General features: G+C 44.5%; 1 protein-coding gene and 1 pseudogene across 1 annotated transcript; both read left to right on the top strand.

Moving 5' to 3' along the window:
• Nucleotides 1-560: 560 nt before the first annotated feature.
• Nucleotides 561-1,592, top strand: LOC120658890 (early nodulin-like protein 1). Its single transcript, XM_039937024.1, has 2 exons — nt 561-847; nt 986-1,592. The coding sequence occupies exons 1-2, from the start codon at nt 649-651 to the stop codon at nt 1,405-1,407; spliced, it is 621 nt and encodes a 206-aa protein (XP_039792958.1). The 5' UTR covers nt 561-648; the 3' UTR covers nt 1,408-1,592.
• Nucleotides 1,593-11,187: 9,595 nt separating this feature from the next.
• On the top strand, nt 11,188-14,893 carry LOC120662720 (annotated as a pseudogene).
• The last annotated feature ends 5,491 nt before the right edge of the window (nt 14,894-20,384 follow it).

Below are 20,384 nucleotides of genomic sequence, written 5' to 3'. Positions count from 1 at the left end.
CTAAGTTGGGACAGGAGTGTCGAACCACTTTAGCTTGGAAAAGAAGAAGTGAATGAATTACCACTTTATCTCAATGGTGAAATTAAGAAGGAGAAAAAAAACCCGGGATATGTCTGGCAAGGAGGCACGCGCTGCTGCAGAAGTTCAAAGTTGTACCTCTCCCAACAGGTGCAAACCATGGAGCAAGGGGCCAAAGCGCTCGTGCCCCTGTTCTTCTAATTCCAGCTCTTGCTCTAGGCGGTGTAGATGCCCGCCTACGAGCAATCCAGCGCCATTTTTGGCTGTGGAAAACATTCAATTGCAAGCCGTCAGATTTAGAAGCGCCACCATTGGCGTTGACAGCTGATAGGCTCATTTGCTGCCAAAAAAAATGATGCTACTCTTAAGCCAAGAGGTTTTTGGTTCAATATTTGGTTTCTAGCTAGGCCAAAACGCCGTAATTAACCAGGTCCTAGGTGCACGGAGACGTACGTGCGTTTCGGCTCAGTTTCCCCGCAATTTCTCGCCCTCTCCGGCCCGCTCGGACTCGAGACGCGCCACTCCCAGCTGCTCAGCTCAGCACTAGTTGGGTGGTCTCGAGTTCGCGGTAGCCCTGCTCCAGTGCTGCAACGCCCGCGAGATCGTGTGTGCTCGACCGACCTGCACTCGATGGCCAGGCTCGCCGTCTTTGCCGCCTCCTGCGGCGTCCTCCTCCTCCTCGGCGCCTCGTCGGTGGCGTCGCGCGCGCCGACGGTGTACGTCGTCGGCGACGATGCCAGGGGCTGGGCGGCGCCGCCGCCGGGCGACACCACCCACGCGCTGAGCAGGTGGGCCATGAGGCACCGCTTCCACGTCGGCGACGTCCTGGGTAAGCTCCACCAAGTCCGCATTAATTCTTGAGAACGACCACTAATTCTTGAGCATGATCACTGGTTTTGAGCGTGATCGACGATCCATCGATCGATGGCGGCGTATTGATGATGTTGGCTACTACGTTTCGTTTCAGATTTCAAGTACTCGAAGAACGACTCGGTCCTCCTGGTGCGCCGCGGCGACTACGACGGCTGCCGCACGGCGAGCCCGGTGCGCCGGCTCGCCGGCGGCGGCGGCGGCGGCGGTGCCGACACCAAGTTCAGGCTCGACCGCCCGGGGCTCTTCTACTTCATCGGCGGCGTGCCGGCGCACTGTGAGGCGGGGCAGCGCATGGTCGTGCGCGTGGTGGACGAGCTCGGCGCTCCGACGCCCGCCCCGGCCCCGTCCCCGGGGGGAATGGACGAGGAGCCCGCTCCGCCGTCCGGGGACCGCCCGATACCTGTCCCGTTCAAGCTGTTCGTCGCGGCGTTCGTAGGGTTTATCAGCGGATGCTTCCTCGCAGGGTTCATCGTGTGGTTGTGTATGAACTGCCGCCGGCTCGTCGCCGCTAGCTAGAACTTGGATTGTTTTTCCTGTAGCTAGTGCGGTACTGCTGCTCTCTGATTGAATTCCTTTTGTCTTCAACACTTTCTGGTAGCTGTTGCTTCTTAGGATATGGTAGGTTCACTTCTCTGAAATTGTCTTGTTTTCCTACCTTTCTGCACTGTGTTTACTGTTTAGAAAAGGGTGCTTCTTCTCTGAAATCAGTGATCTCCAAAACAAAGGGGAAAACCTTAACGATCGCTGCACGACTAATTCTACTATGGCATTTCTACGAGGAGACCGTACGTTGCAGTTGCATGAACCAAATAATTAAATTTAAATTTTATGACTTATTTCAACTCACACTTTAAAACTTGTTAGAGCTTTTTTAAAGGGAAATTTAGAAATGTTGTTAAAACTTGTTAGAGCTTGATAATACATGATGAAGGGCCACTTTTTGAAATAAAAAAGAAAAGCAAAGAGAAATTGAGAAAACAAGTAGACTAGGTCAAGTACGGCGACGTCACAAACTTTGGATCAACATCCCCAAGGGTCGAGGTTTGAGATGTGCTATGTCAGTGGCGAAGCTAAAGCTTGACATCGGGACCCGATGAAATTCTAGAAATCCTATACAAATTATTGTTCATCACCGATTTTAATGCTACTGATCCCATCAAAAAATAACGATGACCCCGGTGACCACCATGGCTGGCTTCGCCCCTGTGCTATGTAAGGCGAGGGACCACTTTGGTTTTCAAATAAAAAAATGATGGTGAAGTATCATTTGGAAAAAAATGAAAAGAGAGAGGTAAACATAGTACCATCATTGCGAAAAAGAATATATGTGTACAGCCTTCTTTATAGCGTGCACCTACTATGCAGCAGAAATTGATGTATCCGGCTAAGAGTCACTCTGAAGCCTCGCGTCGCTTAAAAGCTGTGTAGTATTTCCCAATAGATGATGAACCAGGGAGCAAAGGGCCGAAGAGGCTCGTGCCCCTGTCCTTCCATTTCCAGCTCTCGTCCTACGCGGTGGAGATGCACGCCTAGATCAATCCAATGCCAAAGTGTGTGCAGTTGTGGTGTCAGTGGTGACACAGGGACCGGGAGTGCTGAATCTGATGGAAGTTGTGACAGAAGAATCAAAGCCTTTTTCTCTCCTCTAACAGTCACAAAAGTTCCCATGCATGCATCAACGGTGAAGCTGTAAAAGAAGCTATGGCGTTGTTTAGCTCATTAGCTTCATGTTGAGTTTTTTTATTTTTATTTGTAGTAGTATAGTTCAATATTTTGAATCAGTATGACAAGTACTGTTGGTGCACGACATGAGGTCGCTGCTGTCCCATTTCTGTTGATACCTAAGCTGATCTTGTCCCAGCTAGCATAGATAATTTTTTATTCAGATTATTGAATGTAGTTTTTTTTTTGCACATGTGAGGTGAACCTGCACTCCTGCAGCAGGCGGAAGGCAAGCCAGTAGGATGCAGATAGATTTGTACACCCTCCATCCCATAATAAGTGTATTTTTTTTGACTTCCAGACATCATGTTTGATCATTTGTCTTATTTAAATTCTTTGTTTAAATTATAAAATAAATAACTTATTATTAAAATATTTTTAGTGATATAATAAGTCAAATAAAATAAATAATATTTATTTAAAAATTTTGAATAAAACGAATGGTCAAACACGATGTCTCGAAGTAAAAAAACACTTATCATGGGACGGAGGGTGTACGTCGCAAGGAAAGCCATCTCTCTGAGGTCTGAGCATGGAACATGCTCACTTTTCAGCTGCAAGAGCGTGGCTTCTCAAAGGTGGGATGGGGATAAAAATCCTATCCAAACGGAAAAAAGAGTTCAAAGGCTACTACACTCCCAAAGTACAGCAGCAGTGAGCTACTGTCTACATGAAGACAGGTAATCTCAACACCTAAAACCTCGACCTAATGTGTCAGTAACTTGGTATTTACATAAGCAAGCAATCTTCAACTGCAGATGTTTTTGTGCTTCATTTGCATAGATATGTTGAGTGCTAGTGTGCTGCTGCTCCATCAAAACACTGCACAAAATTAGGTGAGACCAAGAGGCGGGGGAAAAAAGGTGACTGGAAGTTTAGCAAAAGTCCCAGTTTCAAACGTTGCAACCCCAGTAAAGCCAAAAGGTCCCGTCTGACCAGCCTCTGGCTTGTGGGATCGGACGGTCAGTCGGTCGGTCACATAGACGCTGATTGTTTCTATCAGCTTTTTTTAGCCCCTTCACATCAAAAAGAAATTTACTATTTATGAATATCAAATAAAATTTTTTATAAATTTTTTTAACATATGTGTGCTAATTTGCGAGACCAATCTAATGAGTTTAATTAATCTATAATTTGCTACAATGATGTTACAATAATCATTCAGTAATTATGGATTTATATATCTCATTAGATTCATCTCGCAGTTTAGTCTCATGACTCTGCAGTTAGTTTTGTAATCATATTTTATTTAATACTAATAAATATCAAAATTCTTTTTGATGTGACATAGTCTAAAATTTAACCTGTGGAACCAAACAACCCCCATAGATATATATCCTCCCACGCACAGCTCACAGGTTCAGTAGGTCACGCACCTAGCCTAGCGCGAGCACTCGGCACACCATGGCAACAAGCCCTCGCGTCGCTTTCTTTGTTTGCTGCCATCCTCGCCCTCCTCGCCGCCACGGCGTCGTCGTCGCCGGCGGCGGCCGTGCAGCGTGACGTCGGCGACGGGATGGTGCGGGCGACCACGGTGCCGTCGGCCGGCAATGGCACCGAGGAGACGCTCGCGCTTCCGCGTCGGCGACGTCCTGGGTGAGCTCTACCTCCGGACTCCGGCCTAGATCTGTCTGAGGAGCAAAAACCGCCGATTTTTTTCTTTTTTTGGCTCGCGTGTTCTTGGTTCTTGTATTATTCCAGTACATTTCCTTTGCTATACGTGACCGAGATGGCTTTGCGCGCGTGTTGAATTGACTCGCGTTCGCGTGTTGTGCGCGCAGACTTCAAGAGCTGGAACGGCACGGTGCTCCTCCTGGCGCGCCGCGGCGACTACCAGCGGTGCCGCGCCACAGCGAGCCCGGCGATGAGGCGCTTCGCGGGCGGCGACACGGAGTTCGTGCTGGACCGGCCGGGGACCTTCTACTTCGCCAGCGCCGTGCCGGGGCGCTGCGAGGCGGGGCCGGCGGATGGCCGTGCGCGTCGTCGACGCGCCCTTCGACGTCGCGCCGACCAGCGGCGTCGACCCCGGCACCACTGCTCCGCCGGCGCCGGCGCCGACCGTCGTGTTCAAGCTGACGCCGTCAACATGGCTGTGGTTCGCGACCGTAGGAGTCTTCACCGCCGTCCTCACCTGCGTCACGCTCATCTGCCTCAACGAGCGAAGAACTGAAATGCGATGCACTGATGTTCATCCAGCTAATAATTTTGTACTAGCCTATCAACCCGTCCTCCTGCACGGACTAATTAAAATTAATATAAAAATGAGGTCAATAATTATAATTATGTATCTCACGCTCTTTTTCATCAATTAAATATTCTAATACATACTCTAAAATATATATTTATCATTATTTAATTACAATATATTTTATTTTGCATCCCACCTCCACATGTATTTGATATATATATTTAGTTGAACTATTTGTTTGTGAATTGGTAGTCTTATCTCTTCCATCATACATAAATATATGGTGACGCATCGTGGGTAGTATTTTTATGTAAAAAATAATATTAGTAATGATAGAAATTTTAATTTAGATTTTTATATTGATAAATATTTTATTATAATTATATAATTTAAATTCAGATTTGAGAGTAATTTAACTTCTAATAATGATATATTAAACGATTTATATGCAAATTTAGGGGGCTATTTGTATTATAATGACATAGGTGGGTAATTTATACGAAGATTAGAGGGTTATTTTAGATTTTTTTATAATGGCATAGGTGGGGTACTTTAGTCTATCTTCATAATGGTAGAGATGGGTAATTTATAAGGAAAGATAACAGATTCGATGACTATTATAATTAGAGTTGTTAGATTGACAGCTATCTAGGTGGCTTCATGTTGAGACTTCAAAGGAACCTCTAATTAGTAATAGTACGATAAGATAATAACTTTTTCAGTCTTAAGATTTGTAAGACTAATCTTTCAAGGAGGGTGTGCATGCGCATTTATAGGGAGTTGGGCAGGATTCTTATGGTCCAATTACGGAAATCCTAACGATTACTTGAGTGATTATTATCATCCTGCTCGATCAATAATCGATTCGTGTTCGTGCGCTTCTTTTTGTTTCTAGCGTCCTTTTATATTGTTTAGCCCGGCCCATCATCGAATATAACACCTGGCCGGGCGCTTCTTCGTTTCTTTTGTTATTTCAAGAGGGTGTGACTTACATTGCATGCATGATCGCAAGGTATTGTGTTGTGGATAGCAACAGACCAGGGTTAATAGCAAACGGTATTGTATAGGTCTATATATGTGATGTTACAGCACCGAAAATTCATTTATAATGGCATAGGTAGGTAATTTAGATACATGTTTAGGGGGTTATTTTAGTCTATCTTCATAATGATAGAGGTGGGTAATTTATAAAGGCACCCGCAATGGGAGGTAGTAAGGGGGTAGCAAGAGCTTCAAACGGGTAAGATACATTGTGGAGATGGTAGGAGGAGCATGTATTAGTTCTGACCGTAGAGCACTACTACCGGGTACTAGCGAATAAAAAAATTTGTTTCTGACATCACGTCCGCTCCCAAGCCAGACAGCTGAGAAGTCAGCTCTCACATGAGCCTGGATTGATGATTTTTTTATTGCGGGGCCCAACTTAAACCGGGTATACATTGTGTGCATGTTTGGATCACTACTACCACCTGCTGCTGGTCCCACCTTCCTACCACTTGTGTCGGATGCATATTGCGGCTGCTCTAAGGAAAGATAACATATCCGATGGCTATTATAATTAGAGTTGTTAGATTGACGGCTAGATGTTTTTGATTTTTGTGAGAATTTATAATTTTTTTTATTTTTTTAAAGTGTCCACTTAGAATCCTAGATAGATTCATGTGGAGACTTCAAAGGAGCCTCCAATTAGTAATAGGAAGATGACCCGGAAATGCATTCCTGTTCATGTTCATTCCTTCACTCGCTGTTCCGACCATCAAGGCTGCAAACATTACGGCCTACTAGGATAATGTAGCGGTATTCATTTCTGCAAAATCCGAGCAAGAATTTGAAAGCAAATTTTCTACTTGAACGCTGATCCATTGACGACCCGGGATGACTCGATCCGGTTCAAAAATCCGCGTAGAACGAAGCCGCGATAGGACATGAACCCTCGCAGAATGCAAGCCACCAGCAGGAGGATATTGCAGCTGCCTACGTCGTAATTCGTTTGTCGAAATAATTAAAGGGATTCAAGGAGGAGTCATGGACAACGGGCAGTACGTGCAACAACTAAGGCTGTGTTTAGATTGTAAATTTTTTTTGGGTTTTGATACCGTAGCACATTCGTTATTATTTGACAATTAATGTCTAATTATGAACTAATTAGGATTAAAAGATTCATCTCGTCATTTATAGTTGAACTGTGTAATTATTAATATTTTTTAACTGCATTTAATGCTCCATGTGTATGTCCTAAGATTCGATGTGACGGATACTGTAGGAAAAAATTTGGGAACTAAACAGGCCCTAAAGCAAACACTTAGTCCAAGAGTTCAAAGTGAAGTAGAACAGGTCGTCACGATAGCAGTTTCCTGAAAGATGCAGCTTCATTGCCGTCGCATCAGGCGCAGCCAGGTGATCTGTTTTGCCAGAATGGAATGTGGCAAGCCCGTGAACATCGAAATTACTCTTCAGTCCTGCATGTACTGCCCCAGGCCACCAAGCCACCTACCACACGACCAAGTTTAGGGGTGAAATGTTAGTCGCGTTCTTTAAACTTGTGTTCACCTCATGTTTTAAAATTTTGGCTGTCACGTTTGTTTCTCAGTAGCGGGAGCTCAGCTAAGGCATAACCAAAGCTGAGCGCGTTGCGCCCGATATGGCCGTGGCGTGCGGGATGCCGGGATGGCGCGCGCATGCAGGGAGGTCGTTGGATCAAGCCATGCGATCGACTCTATAAATAAGGCGAATGGAAAAAACAGAAAAGCTGCTCGGTTGTTGGCAGCACAAAATTACCCTCGCCACCGTGCTCGCGTTCTTGATCCCAGCTGCAGGTTCGTGATCATCGACGGAGAGTTCTCCGGCCGGCACACCCACAATGGCTAGAGCTCTCGCCTCCGTTGGTGCGGCAGCCGCGGCCGCAGCCGGCTTCGGGCCGCCGCGGCTCGTGGTGCTGGGCTTGGTTCTGGCCACCGTCTGGGCCATCTCGCTCGCCGTCTTCCTGTGCGGCCACGGCCACAGCTCCGACAAGAAAATCGGCGTCGACCCGCGGGAGGAGAAGAAGAAGAACAAAAGCCGCAGCAGGAGGCTAAGAAAGCTAAGCCGCGGGAGAGTCCAGCTTCGTCGACATCATCCAGCGGCGGCGACGATAACTATGACTGTGATGAGTGATGACATCCTCCATAATAGTTTTTCTAGACAAGATGCAATATGGCCATTTTAGATGTAGTCTGTGTCCCTTAACTCTTTTCAGCGTCTACTGGTTAGAGTGATCGAATCTAAGATTTCTAGTTAAAGTGGTCCAATAGAAGATATTTTTAGATATATCAATGTATAGATCTATTTAATCATATAGAAATATAATTTCATTTTCTCAATTTAATTATCGATGGTTGTACATAAAAAATAATTATTAGCTATTTTTCTATGAGTAATAGTAAATAAAGATAGATAAGAGAAAATTAAGGAATAAAAATTATTTGACCAAATCTTAGGATAGGCCAGACCCACATGGCTCACCCCTGATCCGCCTCTGATTGGGTTACCTTCTAGTCAGTTAACTATCTGGTGACATTGGTTTCTGTGGTAGTGTAGCACCCGTATACGCTCGTCAGATGACATCTCTTTGTCGATTTATTTCACTGTCGCGTGTGATTTCATCGACCTTTATGAAGTGTATGTATGTGTACTTTGGTATCATTTACGGCCATGTAATCACCGATTCCATCAAGCGTGCACTGTTTGCGGCTTTGCGCTGTCGGCCGGTCTGAATTCCCTTTCGTGTGACGTTGCTCGTGAGGCTATATATTCACGCTCTGAGAAATTGACGAATCAATTGAGCTGCAAGATCAAGCTATCTCGAGCAGTGTACCTTTTTTTTTCAAAAGACCCAGGGATTCACGGCTTTAATTAATAAAAAAGAAGCTGTTTACAAAAATACCTGAGTCCATAAGGAATCAACTCACGTTTTTTTTCGTCCATGTCTGAGCACATACTTCGTTCGTCCTGAAATGGAGAGCATTTTAGATTTCGAAATTTGTACTCAAATATAAGACATTTTAGATTGAGAATAAACCCAACCATCTTAATTGTGTATTATTTTTGGATTTCTCCATAGAAAGACGTGCATGCTCCCATATAGGGGGAGGTGCATGAGAAAGAGTATACTAATTTAGTTAGCATATTTTTAATTATCCAAATAGAATCTCAATACTTAGTAATTAGGGGTACAATAGTCTTTTCTATGCAGTCATAATCTGTTCTAAAAACTTCATAATGTCTTATATTTGAGGACGGAGGGAGTACTTTATTAAGAGGGGAATTGATCGAATTAGAATGGGCCCCACAATACGGGAAAGCAAAAAAAACAATAAATTATTCGCTAGGGGTTCTATCAACTAGAGTGGCCAGGTGTTTGGCACCAGCCGAGACCCAAAGCCGTGAATAGACCTGATCACGGGCCACCCGACCCAACCCGTTTGAAAAAAACCCGATCCGACCCAACCTGTCCGAAAAAAACTTGACCCGATCCGACCCGATCAAGTGGTGGGACGGGAACAGACCGAAATATTTGACTCAAAACTCAAAAAAAAAAAAAAAACAAGCCAACCTAAAAATTACACACAAAATGCGTCCAATCCGATCCAACCTAAACCCAACCCGATCTGACCATATCATAGGTTGGGTGTAGGCCAACATCTTTTATCCGAAATCCGAAGTGATCCGACTCGAATTCGATGTGACTCGACGGATGATCAGGTAGCCGTGAAGTATCTTTAAATTCCTAGATGATCCTGCTTGGCGTCTTCACTTCATCATTGAAGATTCTTCGGTTTCGTTCACACCAGAGAGACCAAAACACCAGAATCGCTAGGGGGCGAGGGCACTTGAGCGCCATACTCAAGTGACATACATGTGGTTTTCGTAATTTTCAAATTGTTTATGCTAGTCTGATCTCATTCGATCACTTCTAAGAGCAAATATAATAATTAATTGTAAGCAGATCGGATGCTAAGATAAAGAAGAGAGAAGAGAAGCGGACTATAAACTTACAACCGATTTCGACACAAGAACCAATAAATTTTGTAACAGAGATAAGTGAGTTATATATTAATGATGAAGAGCTAAGAGCAAAAATTATAATTTCGCTGCCTGCCGGCGGTAAGAGAAGGTTGGTGCATGCAACAGTAGTGGATCTCGTATCATTCAATGCTTTCTATGGACTCTGCAGGAACCACCAATATGAGCCAGGGACGGGAGAAAAAGCTGCAGCAGCAGCACAAGTCACCCCCGCTTGAGCTGACGTCTCGCCAAATGCCCGCATCCTTTCTCTCCCTTCCACGTCGGATTCAGTCGACTCATCGCCACCCATAATACTTGCTCTAACTACTATATAAATAAGCTAAAAGATAGATTGCAAAAATTCTTATAAGTAGCGGCCGGCTGTATCTTTATATGAGTGGCCTGAGAAATAGGCTGGTAGCAGTAGCAGTAGCCGGTTGTATGCTAAGCTAGCTATAAGGTGGTTGGGATATTTTTTTATTCAAAGTGGATTTACTGGATTGGATACACGGCTGTCTGTCCTGTTTCCTTTTCGCTTTCGGGCTGTAATTAATGGGGCCTAGTTCAACAGGCCTGGCCGAGTTCAAATCCCGAATCAAACTCAGGTCCAATAAGCAAAATCCAGGTCCAATAAGAGAGGGGGCCAAAACCCAAATTCCTCTCGACTTGAATTCGAAAAGCAAAATCCTCTCGACTTGAAGCCAAGCCTGTTTGGTTTCCATAAGTCAAGTGACTTATTAAGTCAGGTGACTAAAAACCAAGTGACTTATAAGTTGGTGTTGTTTGGTTGTAAATGACTTATAAATTATAGCTGTTGTGAAAAAGGTGTGATCCCATATGAAAAAGAAGAAAAAAAGAGTGACTTATAAGTTTTAAGTTGGGGTGTACCAACTTATGACTTATAAGTTGGGTGACTTATAAGTTGGAGCTATTTGGCAAAATAAGTCACTTTTTTTACTTTTTTACTTATAAATAGGTGTCTTATTTGGAACCAAACAGGACCTAACTAAGGCCCTGTTTGGTTTCCATAAGTCAGGTGACTTATTAAGTCAGGTGACTTATTAAGTCAGGTGACTAAAAACCAAGTGACTTATAAGTTGGTGCTGTTTGGTTGTTGAGGACTTATAAATTAGAGCTGTTGTGAAAAAGTTGTGGTCCCATATGAAAAAGGAAGAAAAAAAAGTGACTTATAAGTTTTAAGTTGGGGTGTACCAACTTATGACTTATAAGTTGGGTGACTTTTAAGTTGGGGCTGTTTGACAAAATAAATCTTTTTTTCTATTTTTTGACTTATAAGTAGGTGACTTATTTGGAACGGGTCTAAAGCTGTCGTGGCGGCGGCAATGGCAACGGGCGGCGGCGATGCGGAGTTCTACCTGCGGTACTTCGTGGGGCACAAGGGCAAGTTCGGGCACGAGTTCCTCGAGTTCGAGTTCCGCCCCGACGGCAAGCTCCGGTACGCCAACAACTCCAACTACAAGAAGACACCATGATCCGCAAAGAGGTCTTCGTCTCGCCCTCCGCGGCCCGCGAGGCCAGAAGAATCATCCAGGAGTCCGAGGTCTGTTTGCAGTTTCTTTTCCTCGGTTCAATTTGCGGTCTGTCTACTAGGGTTAGTGCTTGCCTGCTCGGGTTTGTTTGCATTGATGAAAAGGCAAAAGGTGAGGAGAGAAAATGCGAGAATTGACTGGTTAATCTCATCCCAGGTTATGAAGGAAGACGACAGCAACTGGCCTGAGCCGAACCACATTGGGAGGCAGGAGCTCGAGATCGTTATGGGCAACGAGCACATCTCATTCACCACCTCCAAGATTGGCTCCCTTGTCGATGTTCAGGCAAGCAGTGACCCCGGTGGCCTACGCATCTTCTACTACCTCGTCCAGGTTTTACCCTCAGCTGCTTGCCGTACGTGTCTTACATTTTTTTTTGAAACGGGTGTCTTACGATTTCAGATGCAACTAACCTTTAGCTAGGTGAAAATACGCGCACGCATATACATGCAACATAGTTGATGTGCCTGAATCCTGATAGCCTGATGCCACCTTTAGACGATGATACTTATTCTTAAAATTTAAATTGAATAGAACCAGCAGTAGGTTGACAATGTATATGTGTGCCAATGATTGTTTAGTCATGATAGTTACAACTGGCACAATTCAGGGAGCGAACTCTGTTCTAAAAAAAATCTCGATTTCAAGAAACTGTGGTCTGTAGTTTCATGTTATCCCAAAGCATGTCATTGGACTGAATTGTGACGGAACCGCCAAATTAAAACTCCAAATTAAACATAATGGCCGTCATTTGAACACATCGAACGCATTAACTTAATGGCTTAATTTGGCGATCCTTTCTCAACCCACGGCCCGATCGAAACAACACCGGTAGTCCCGCGCGAAGGCAAGCGCAGATGGTACAAGCACAATAAACATTTGAAAATATATAAGAGTGACATACGATATTAACAAAGAGTTTTACAAACCGAGTTCAAATACACCAATAGTTTACATAATCTACATAAACTAAATAGTTTACAAACTATACAATAGGGTAGCCAAGTTCAAATAGAAAAAGCCCACAACTATGCTAGTGTTCTGCCTCTTCTCAACCGGTCTGACCGGTCTGCATGGGAACTCTACGTAGACACCGGTCACACCGGTCCCACCGACCGGTCAGACCGGTCTGAACAGACAGAGAAGCTGCACACATCGCCCACACGCGTGCAACTGGCCAAATCCCTAATCTAGGGGTCTCGCTTCACCACTTCCCACCCCTCTGCATCACGGCGGATAAATTTGACACAGCAGGGACAAAAGTCAATGCCCGGGTGCCCTGAAACAAAAATATGTGGCAACAAACCCTGAGCAACTAATACTCAGCAAGACTTACCCGACCAGTGGGTATAACTTAGCCCACATATCTAGACATGCAAGGCATTTTGGCTGGTGGTTGGTTTTGCAAAATAAGGCACTAGAGGTGAGTCCTTATTTTCCAGATTTTAACTTCCATTTATATTAATAGACTTACTAACCACCTAGGATTTGAAAAACTACAACAATCAAGGTGAGCAAACCATTAATTAAATAATATCAGCCCTCATTACATCTCATCTCATTCTTATTCCATTTCCTTTCTACGATGTGACCAAGAGATCAAGGCTCTCATAACCGCGAGACACGGCGAATCGATCCGATTTAACATTGCAAGGTGGACCTAACCAACACGGCACGCAAAAACCCCGTCGAACCCCACGCACCAATATTTCCCCTCCCTGTCTCGAACTACTGAACCGCCACACCTGCATATAGTCAGCCGAGCCCTACGAGAGATCACCAAAAGTAAACATATGCATCCCAATTCTCCGCGGCCACTTGACTCGCCCTAAGGGGTGGGTAGAAGTTCTGTACTTTCGAAGCAAAGTAGTACTCGGCTTACCGGTTTCGACTACCTCCTACTCCCAGCATGCAGCTAGTACAGTTCAATCCCCGATCAGCACAGCCGACAACGGAACGGTCCTTAATCAACACAGATGGGGCTACTCCTTCCCCCATCCGGTCTCCCATCCCATATCTTCCATCTCGAATATAATGATTCATATACTGTAATATAAAGACATCCTATATCTCGCGAGTGACAGAATTATCACTCGACTTCTAGCGAGCCCTATTAAGCATAGCAGTGCTAACGACCTATTCATACTAGTATAAGGCCCAGGAAAATCTAGGGATCATGCAACTAAGGTTCCAAACAACTCCTACAACTTAATGCACAAGTAATAGATACATATATAGGTGTCATAATTTAAATTAATAGGTTGTGCACCGGGGCTTGCCTTCTGGCTGCTGCTCAGAATTGGAGTGAGTTGGGCCTTGGGCCTGGTTCTCATGCCTCTCCTCCTGCTGAGCCTGCTCTAGCGGCTCCGCCACCACCTCGTATATCACCTCCTCCGCGGCGGCTGCTATATGTGTGCATATGCATATGATATGAGAATGCATGCATGATTTATAAAAATTCTAAATAACCAATACCCAAATTAAATTCCAACTATTTGCACCAACACCCACTCATCACCTCCTCTCAGCCAGGGCCACACCGGTCAGACCGGTCCCAATTAAATCAATCCCGCCACCGGCCAGACCGGCCCCTCCGACCGGTCAGACCGGTCCTACCCAGACCACAAACTAGAATCTAAGTCGCGGCTAAACTAGCCCACAACTTTCAAATCCCTTCTAGGCCCTAATTCAGAGATGCATATAGATGATCTTGACCCAAGAAAATCGACTAAAACCTTCCAAAAAAGTGGATTCACCCAACCCTAGGTGAATTACCTTGAATGAGTTATCTAGCCCACCAAATCTAAATTCCTTCTAGGCTTTAGTTCAGGGATGTAAGTGGACACGTTTGACCAAAGGAAATCAATTAGAACCACCTAGAAAAGGAGATCAATCCACCCAAACTTGATTACCTTGAATGACTTCTTCCCCACGAAGAACTTGGAATCCACAGCACCCCAGGAAGGAGCACGTGGAGGAGATGATCACCTACACAAATCCGAAGCTCTCATGGCCTCGAAATCAAGGGAGAGGGAGGATTGAGGAGCTTGGGGCTTGGATAGGGAATGAGAGGGAGAGAGCTCGGGGAAAGAGTGGCCTGAGCGTGGTGAGGATGAGTGAGTTGTTGAGAGAGAGAAGAGTGGTTTAAATGATGTGGGCCCAAAACCCACAAAACAGGTTCAACCGGTCAGACCGGTCGCCCCGACCGATCAGACCGGTCCGACTGAACTGAGCCAAGAAATTTGATCAGTGAGTTTTATCATTTAGTTTTTTCTCAAAACTAATGGCTGTGCTTAGTCTTAATTATGGGTGGTGTTACATGAATGTGCTTAAATCCTTTTTGGAACTTGTATTTTTGCAATGCACAGCAGCACATGGCATCTACATGAGATCTTCGTTTCTAACTTCTTTCCCCAATTTCTCGCCTGCGTAGGATCTCAAGTGTTTTGTGTTTTCGCTGATCAACCTCCACTATAAGATCAAGCCAATTCAGTCCTGAGCTACATCCCTTGCCTAACTGTGTTATGGTACTGCAAGTTTAGGGATCCCTGTATCATGTACGATCCCGTAAGTGACATGATGCGCTCGGAGCACTGGGCGCAACCACTCCACACTGCCTGGGCTTCTTGTTGGTATTGTGCTGACTGCGAGTTCCATATTTGTGCTTTTTTTTCAGTTGGGTGGATTTTATTAATAGGATGAGCTAATTAAGGTCATTTGCCACGCGATTCTTTTGGGTTTGTTGATCCAGTTGCTTACTTAATAGGGTACTAGTATTCATTTGCCAAGTGCTGGCTTCTTGTAAAGGTATCAAGGAACATTTTCCTCATTCCTGCTATGAAAGCTTGGTTGCTGAATCGGTAATTATTCTTCTTGTTTTCTTCCTTTTCTGTGCTTTTCTGTTGTAACTAACCTTTTCCTTATTTCCTTTTAATAATAATTTCACAGTATGGGCATCCCCCTCCATTTTCCTGGGAAAAAAAGGTAGAATGGTGGTCACTACTACAAAAACGTTGATTTGTCCCGGTTGGGAAATCTTTGTTGTCCTGGTTTCCCAACTGGGAATACCAGTCCGGGACAAAAGGGGGTGTCCCGGGTCTGGCAACCGGGGGACAAAAGAGGACTTTTTGTCCCGGTTGGTAAAGGTGCTGCCAGCGCCCACGTGGCTGGCGCACCCTTTTGTCCCGGTTGGTGACAAAAAGTCCATTTTTTCCTGTTTTCCTTTTCTCAATTCTTTTTCTATTTCAATTATACTTTTGCATTTCAATTAAACTTATGTATTGGAATTCAGTGTGTCTGATCTCCACTAATATATATATATATAGACACACACATATATATTATTGGAGTGCTTATATATATAATACATACATACTCATAAATAGAAATTTAATACACACACATATATATTTACATAGGTATATTCGTTCTTAATTACATATATACGCGTATATTATCATATTTGCTGCGATTGTCAATATTAGATAGTCCATCATAGTAGAATTCGCCTTTTGGATCGAGGACTTGCTGAACAATAAATCCGGACAATTGTTCTTGAATCGCCATAATCTTTTCCTCCGGTATGAGTTTATCGCGCATCTCCTCGACCTATGGAAAAAGGGGATAATTAATTTCGACTAATTAAAATACGAGTTCAAATATTAACAAGTTTTTTACTTACTTCCTCCTCCCAATCTGTCCAGCCCTTTGGAAGACCTACCAGACCATGGATGTTCTCGCATACATAGTATGCGCATAAATTAGTGCCTTGTTTCTGCCTCATACACTTTAAGAAAGAAGAAATTATCAGGTATTTACATGAATATATAATAAAACTAATGAATCGTGCAACGAATCATCCAAGTGCGTACCGCAAAATCTGTCTTGATCTTCAATTCCTTGTCAAATTTGCCTGGATGATTTTTACCTAATTCTTTCCAAATCCTGTGCATGATTAGAACAATTATAGTCAAGTAACAAAGTGATTCAAATTATCGGTCATCGACGGAGTAGTGGTAGAATTACTTTTTCATCATGTTAAGAAGATTTTCGTATTGTTCTGGAGGTCTCCTCAATGAGTCCATAACCACGAGTAGGCTCTTCTCGAGAATTATGACAATTAGGACCCAGTGTTTACTGCAAGATTATACGGAGGCAGTTCTTGGTAGTTAAGGATTAAACAATTCGATTACAGAATAGAAAGAGTTAGACGGAAGGAATCACTCACGCAAAGTTGTAAGGAAACAATATCATTTGCTTGTTGTGATGAACGCTTATGTACTTGAACAAGTTTTGTTATAGCTCATCGGCAGTGTCGCGTAGAATCCTCCAATTACAAGTAATTGGGTCGATGAAGCCGAGGTGAGAGTATCACTTTCTCCTGCAAGTATGTATCTACATTCTACATGATACCGAATAAATCAAGATATCAATATGTTAAGATCATGCAAAACAATACGTATGGAGAGTAAAATATTTACAGAACCCACAAGCCGACCATAGAGATGTCGAGGGCCTCCTGATGGAATAGTTGGTCAATTTCTTCCCAGTTTATCCACATAATGGCCTCCCCCCGTAAGAAATCGTCATCTTTAATTTTTGCGCCCTGCATGAAGATGCAATCGGCCATCGCACGCATGTAGTGCTGGTGCAGCTTATACATTTGCGTTGGAAGCACGGACACTACTTTGGGGGATACAAGAGTTTTGCCGATCTCATACGTCCATTTGACGACCACATCGGCCTTTGGAATATGTTCTCCCCCTGCAATCTGAGCCGTCGTCAGGTTTGATTCTTTCAAAAATGTAACAAAGTCTTGTTCTTGCGTCGTCTGTTCCACTACGAGAGGCTCTATTGATTGTTTCTTTTGGGCTCCGAGCTGTGGAACGTCGGACGACGACGACTTTGATTGTCTCTTCTTTTTTCAGTAGTTTTGATAATTGTGCGTTCGTAGTCTGAAGGGGGGTCTCTCGGAATGAATTTTCTCTTATTTGCTTCACACATTCCCTTAAAAAATTTCAAATCTATCGGATTTATCACTTTCTCGGGCTCCGGCTTCGGCTTCGGCTTGAAGTGCTCTTTAACTCTTTCTTGAGTTATCCGATCGCATTCTTCAATGCTCATGTCCCAGGGTTTAATAGGAGCCTCCTTAGTTTTCTTCTCATTTTCCTTCTTCTTTGGAGGCTCCTTAGCCGGTGCAGCTACCTTCTTTGCCGGCGGCCGTTTCTGCTTCTTTGCCGGCGGCGGAGGGGGTGACCATGAAGGCGACGGTGACGCTTGAGTGTTCATCGGCGCATGAGATGATGGTGATGGAGAATGTGCTGGTGAACCTTGCCGAGACAGTGCTGCCCTTGGGGAGTTTTGCGGAGATGCCGGCCTTGGAGAGGCATGCTGAGATGCCGGTCTTGGTGTTTGATCATCCGACTCGAGTTGTGCCCTTCTCTCCAGAAGGACAACGATCACCCCCACCGGCGCCACTCCCTCCAGCTGCTGAAGCCATATTTTACTGAAAAATACCTTTCTTTTCCACAAAATTATAAATTCTTACCATTACAATGCAAAAATTATTTACTATTACAATTACAATGATCAGATTAATAACTCTTGCAAATAACAATGAAATCATATAAAAAACGAAATGTATCATTAATCCTCAAGAAATCTCTAATTAATTGAAAGAAATCTCTATAACTTCTAATTACTTTGACACCCTTCAGTTCCAGGAGTACACTCTTTTCAATATCCAGAAACCCTCTAGAAGAAAAATAAACCTTTATTTTTGAAAATGTATATGTCAGTAACTTCAACCCTGCGGTGATGACACTGCCTTTCGGGGGGACACGGTGCGGTACAAGGATGTCACCAATCAGCCAGTCGCAGCACCAACATTTACAATTAATAGGCACATCACTTGGCATAGGCAGCATGCTCGTTGATATGCTCTCAGTACAACAACGGCCATGCTGACTGCGTCAAATGTTGTCTTCTTATCAATCGGAAGTGCTGGTGATGCGACCAACCGATTCGCGACGTCCGAATAGCGCATCGTGTATCCCCGAAAGGTAGTGCCATCACCGTTGGATGGAGATTAACGACGTATACTTGTTTCAAAATAAATATTTTTTTAGCTTCTAGATTGTTTCAATGTGAGCTTGAATAAATACATCACTAGAGTGTCAAAATAATCCATTCATAATACAAAAAATTCTAATATACTCATTTCATTAATTCATTCATGAATACAAAAATCAACTATCCACAATATGGTCATATATACAAGTACATCATATGAAGTGTCTACACTCATTCTAAAAATTTCTACTATCCACATACTCATCTAAATCTAAAAGAAAATCACACCTACATATGCAATCTAGCTAAATGTCCAAGAAATGAGCTAGCTACATATTTTCTCTATTTCTAAAGCATGAAATGAGCTAAACAAGCCAAGGAAGAAGAGAAAAACAAGCCCCAAAACCTTTAGCGCCGATGGATGGACGGGGAATCAAAGATCTTCACAAATGTGGTGAAGAAATGAACAAGAACTCCTCTCTCCCGAGCCAAGAACAGCAAGAAACAAGTGAGCTGAATGGCTCGGGCGGGGGGAGGGGGGACGGGATAAGGGGGCCAAGGCCTTTTGTCCCGGTTGGAGACACCAACCGAGACAAAAGGGGGGCCTTTTGTCCCGGTTGGAGCCACCAACCGGGGTAAAAGGCCACCCTTTTGTCCCGGTTGGTGCCTCCAACCTTTTGTCTCCAACCGGCTAGCCGTTAGACCCGGGACAAAAGCCACCTATTGTCCCGGACCCAAAGGCTGCCGGGACAAATGGTCTAGAACAAATGCCTATTCTGTAGTAGTGGGTGCACCGTTTGATTAGTCACTGATTTCGTTTTTTTTTTGAAAGAAAGACTAGTCATCACTGCCAAGTTTTGAACACATGTGCACAATAAAGCATCTGTATACATTTGGCGAGGAGCTGCCAGAGGCCCGGCCAAGCTGCAGCTCCAATTTGGTGACAGCTAGTCTGCAATGGCTTAAAACAGTTCATCCCCTTCTACGCCAAGCTACTTGTGCTGCACTAACAGAGCAATTCAGCCCCAATACGTCTGTGGAAAAATGAGACTGGGGCAGTAGCTAGAGATTGATCGGAGAGACCGATCGGATGCGTCAACTCCACGGTTCTCAAGGATTAATTTTTTTTAGAAGAAAGGGGTTTTAGAAGAAAGGGGAGCCCCCCCCCCCACCCACCCATTTCAAGGAAACAAAAATGGCACAAGTCGTTACAACAGTTTTGAATATAGGTGGCCAAACGGGCGGCCCGGCACGAGCCTGCTTAGGCATGGCCTGTTTAGGCACAGCCCGCTTAAGCACGAAATAAATAACGGGCCGTGCCGTGTTTGTCCATGGGCTGAACCGCCGGCTCAGGCACGGCCCGAAAATGATTTAATCGTGCCCGGCCGGCCCGTTTGGCTCAGCAGCCCAGCAGCCCGAAAATATTTAAATAGGATTTGATAATGGAATGAGCTTGTATTTAAACGGGTTTATCATGCTACCCATTGGGCCGATCGGGCCGCCTATTTTCGGGCCGTGCCTGGACGCGTCCACAGGCCGGCAGTGAGGCCTAGGCACGGCCCGGGTATTAGGCCTGTGCCGCCCGGAGCCCAATAAAAATCGGGCCCGGGCCGTGCTCAAGTCGGGCTAAATTGAGCCGGGCCTCGGGCCCATGGGCATCGGGCCAAACGGCCAACTATAGTTTTGAAGCGTAATCTAAGCACGCCCCTGCTGGTTCTCATGGATTAACCGTAGAAGCATAAGCAACGGTGGTCTCTATTGCACTTTCTTGTTGACTTGTTGTCAGGTTAATCTGGTGGTGTTAGCTTGATTCGATGGGAGAACTACGGGAGTCAGCATTCTACACGTATGCAAGCTCGGCCAATTGATTCCACTGCCATTTGTAGTATCAAGTTTATTGTGCAAACGTTGAACCTATT

The sequence above is a fragment of the Panicum virgatum genome, chromosome 2N, assembly GCF_016808335.1.
Source record: "Panicum virgatum strain AP13 chromosome 2N, P.virgatum_v5, whole genome shotgun sequence".
Classification (NCBI taxonomy): Eukaryota; Viridiplantae; Streptophyta; class Magnoliopsida; order Poales; family Poaceae; genus Panicum; species Panicum virgatum.
Note: the sequence above shows the minus strand (reverse complement) of the source record. Positions and strands in the feature narration are given on the sequence as shown.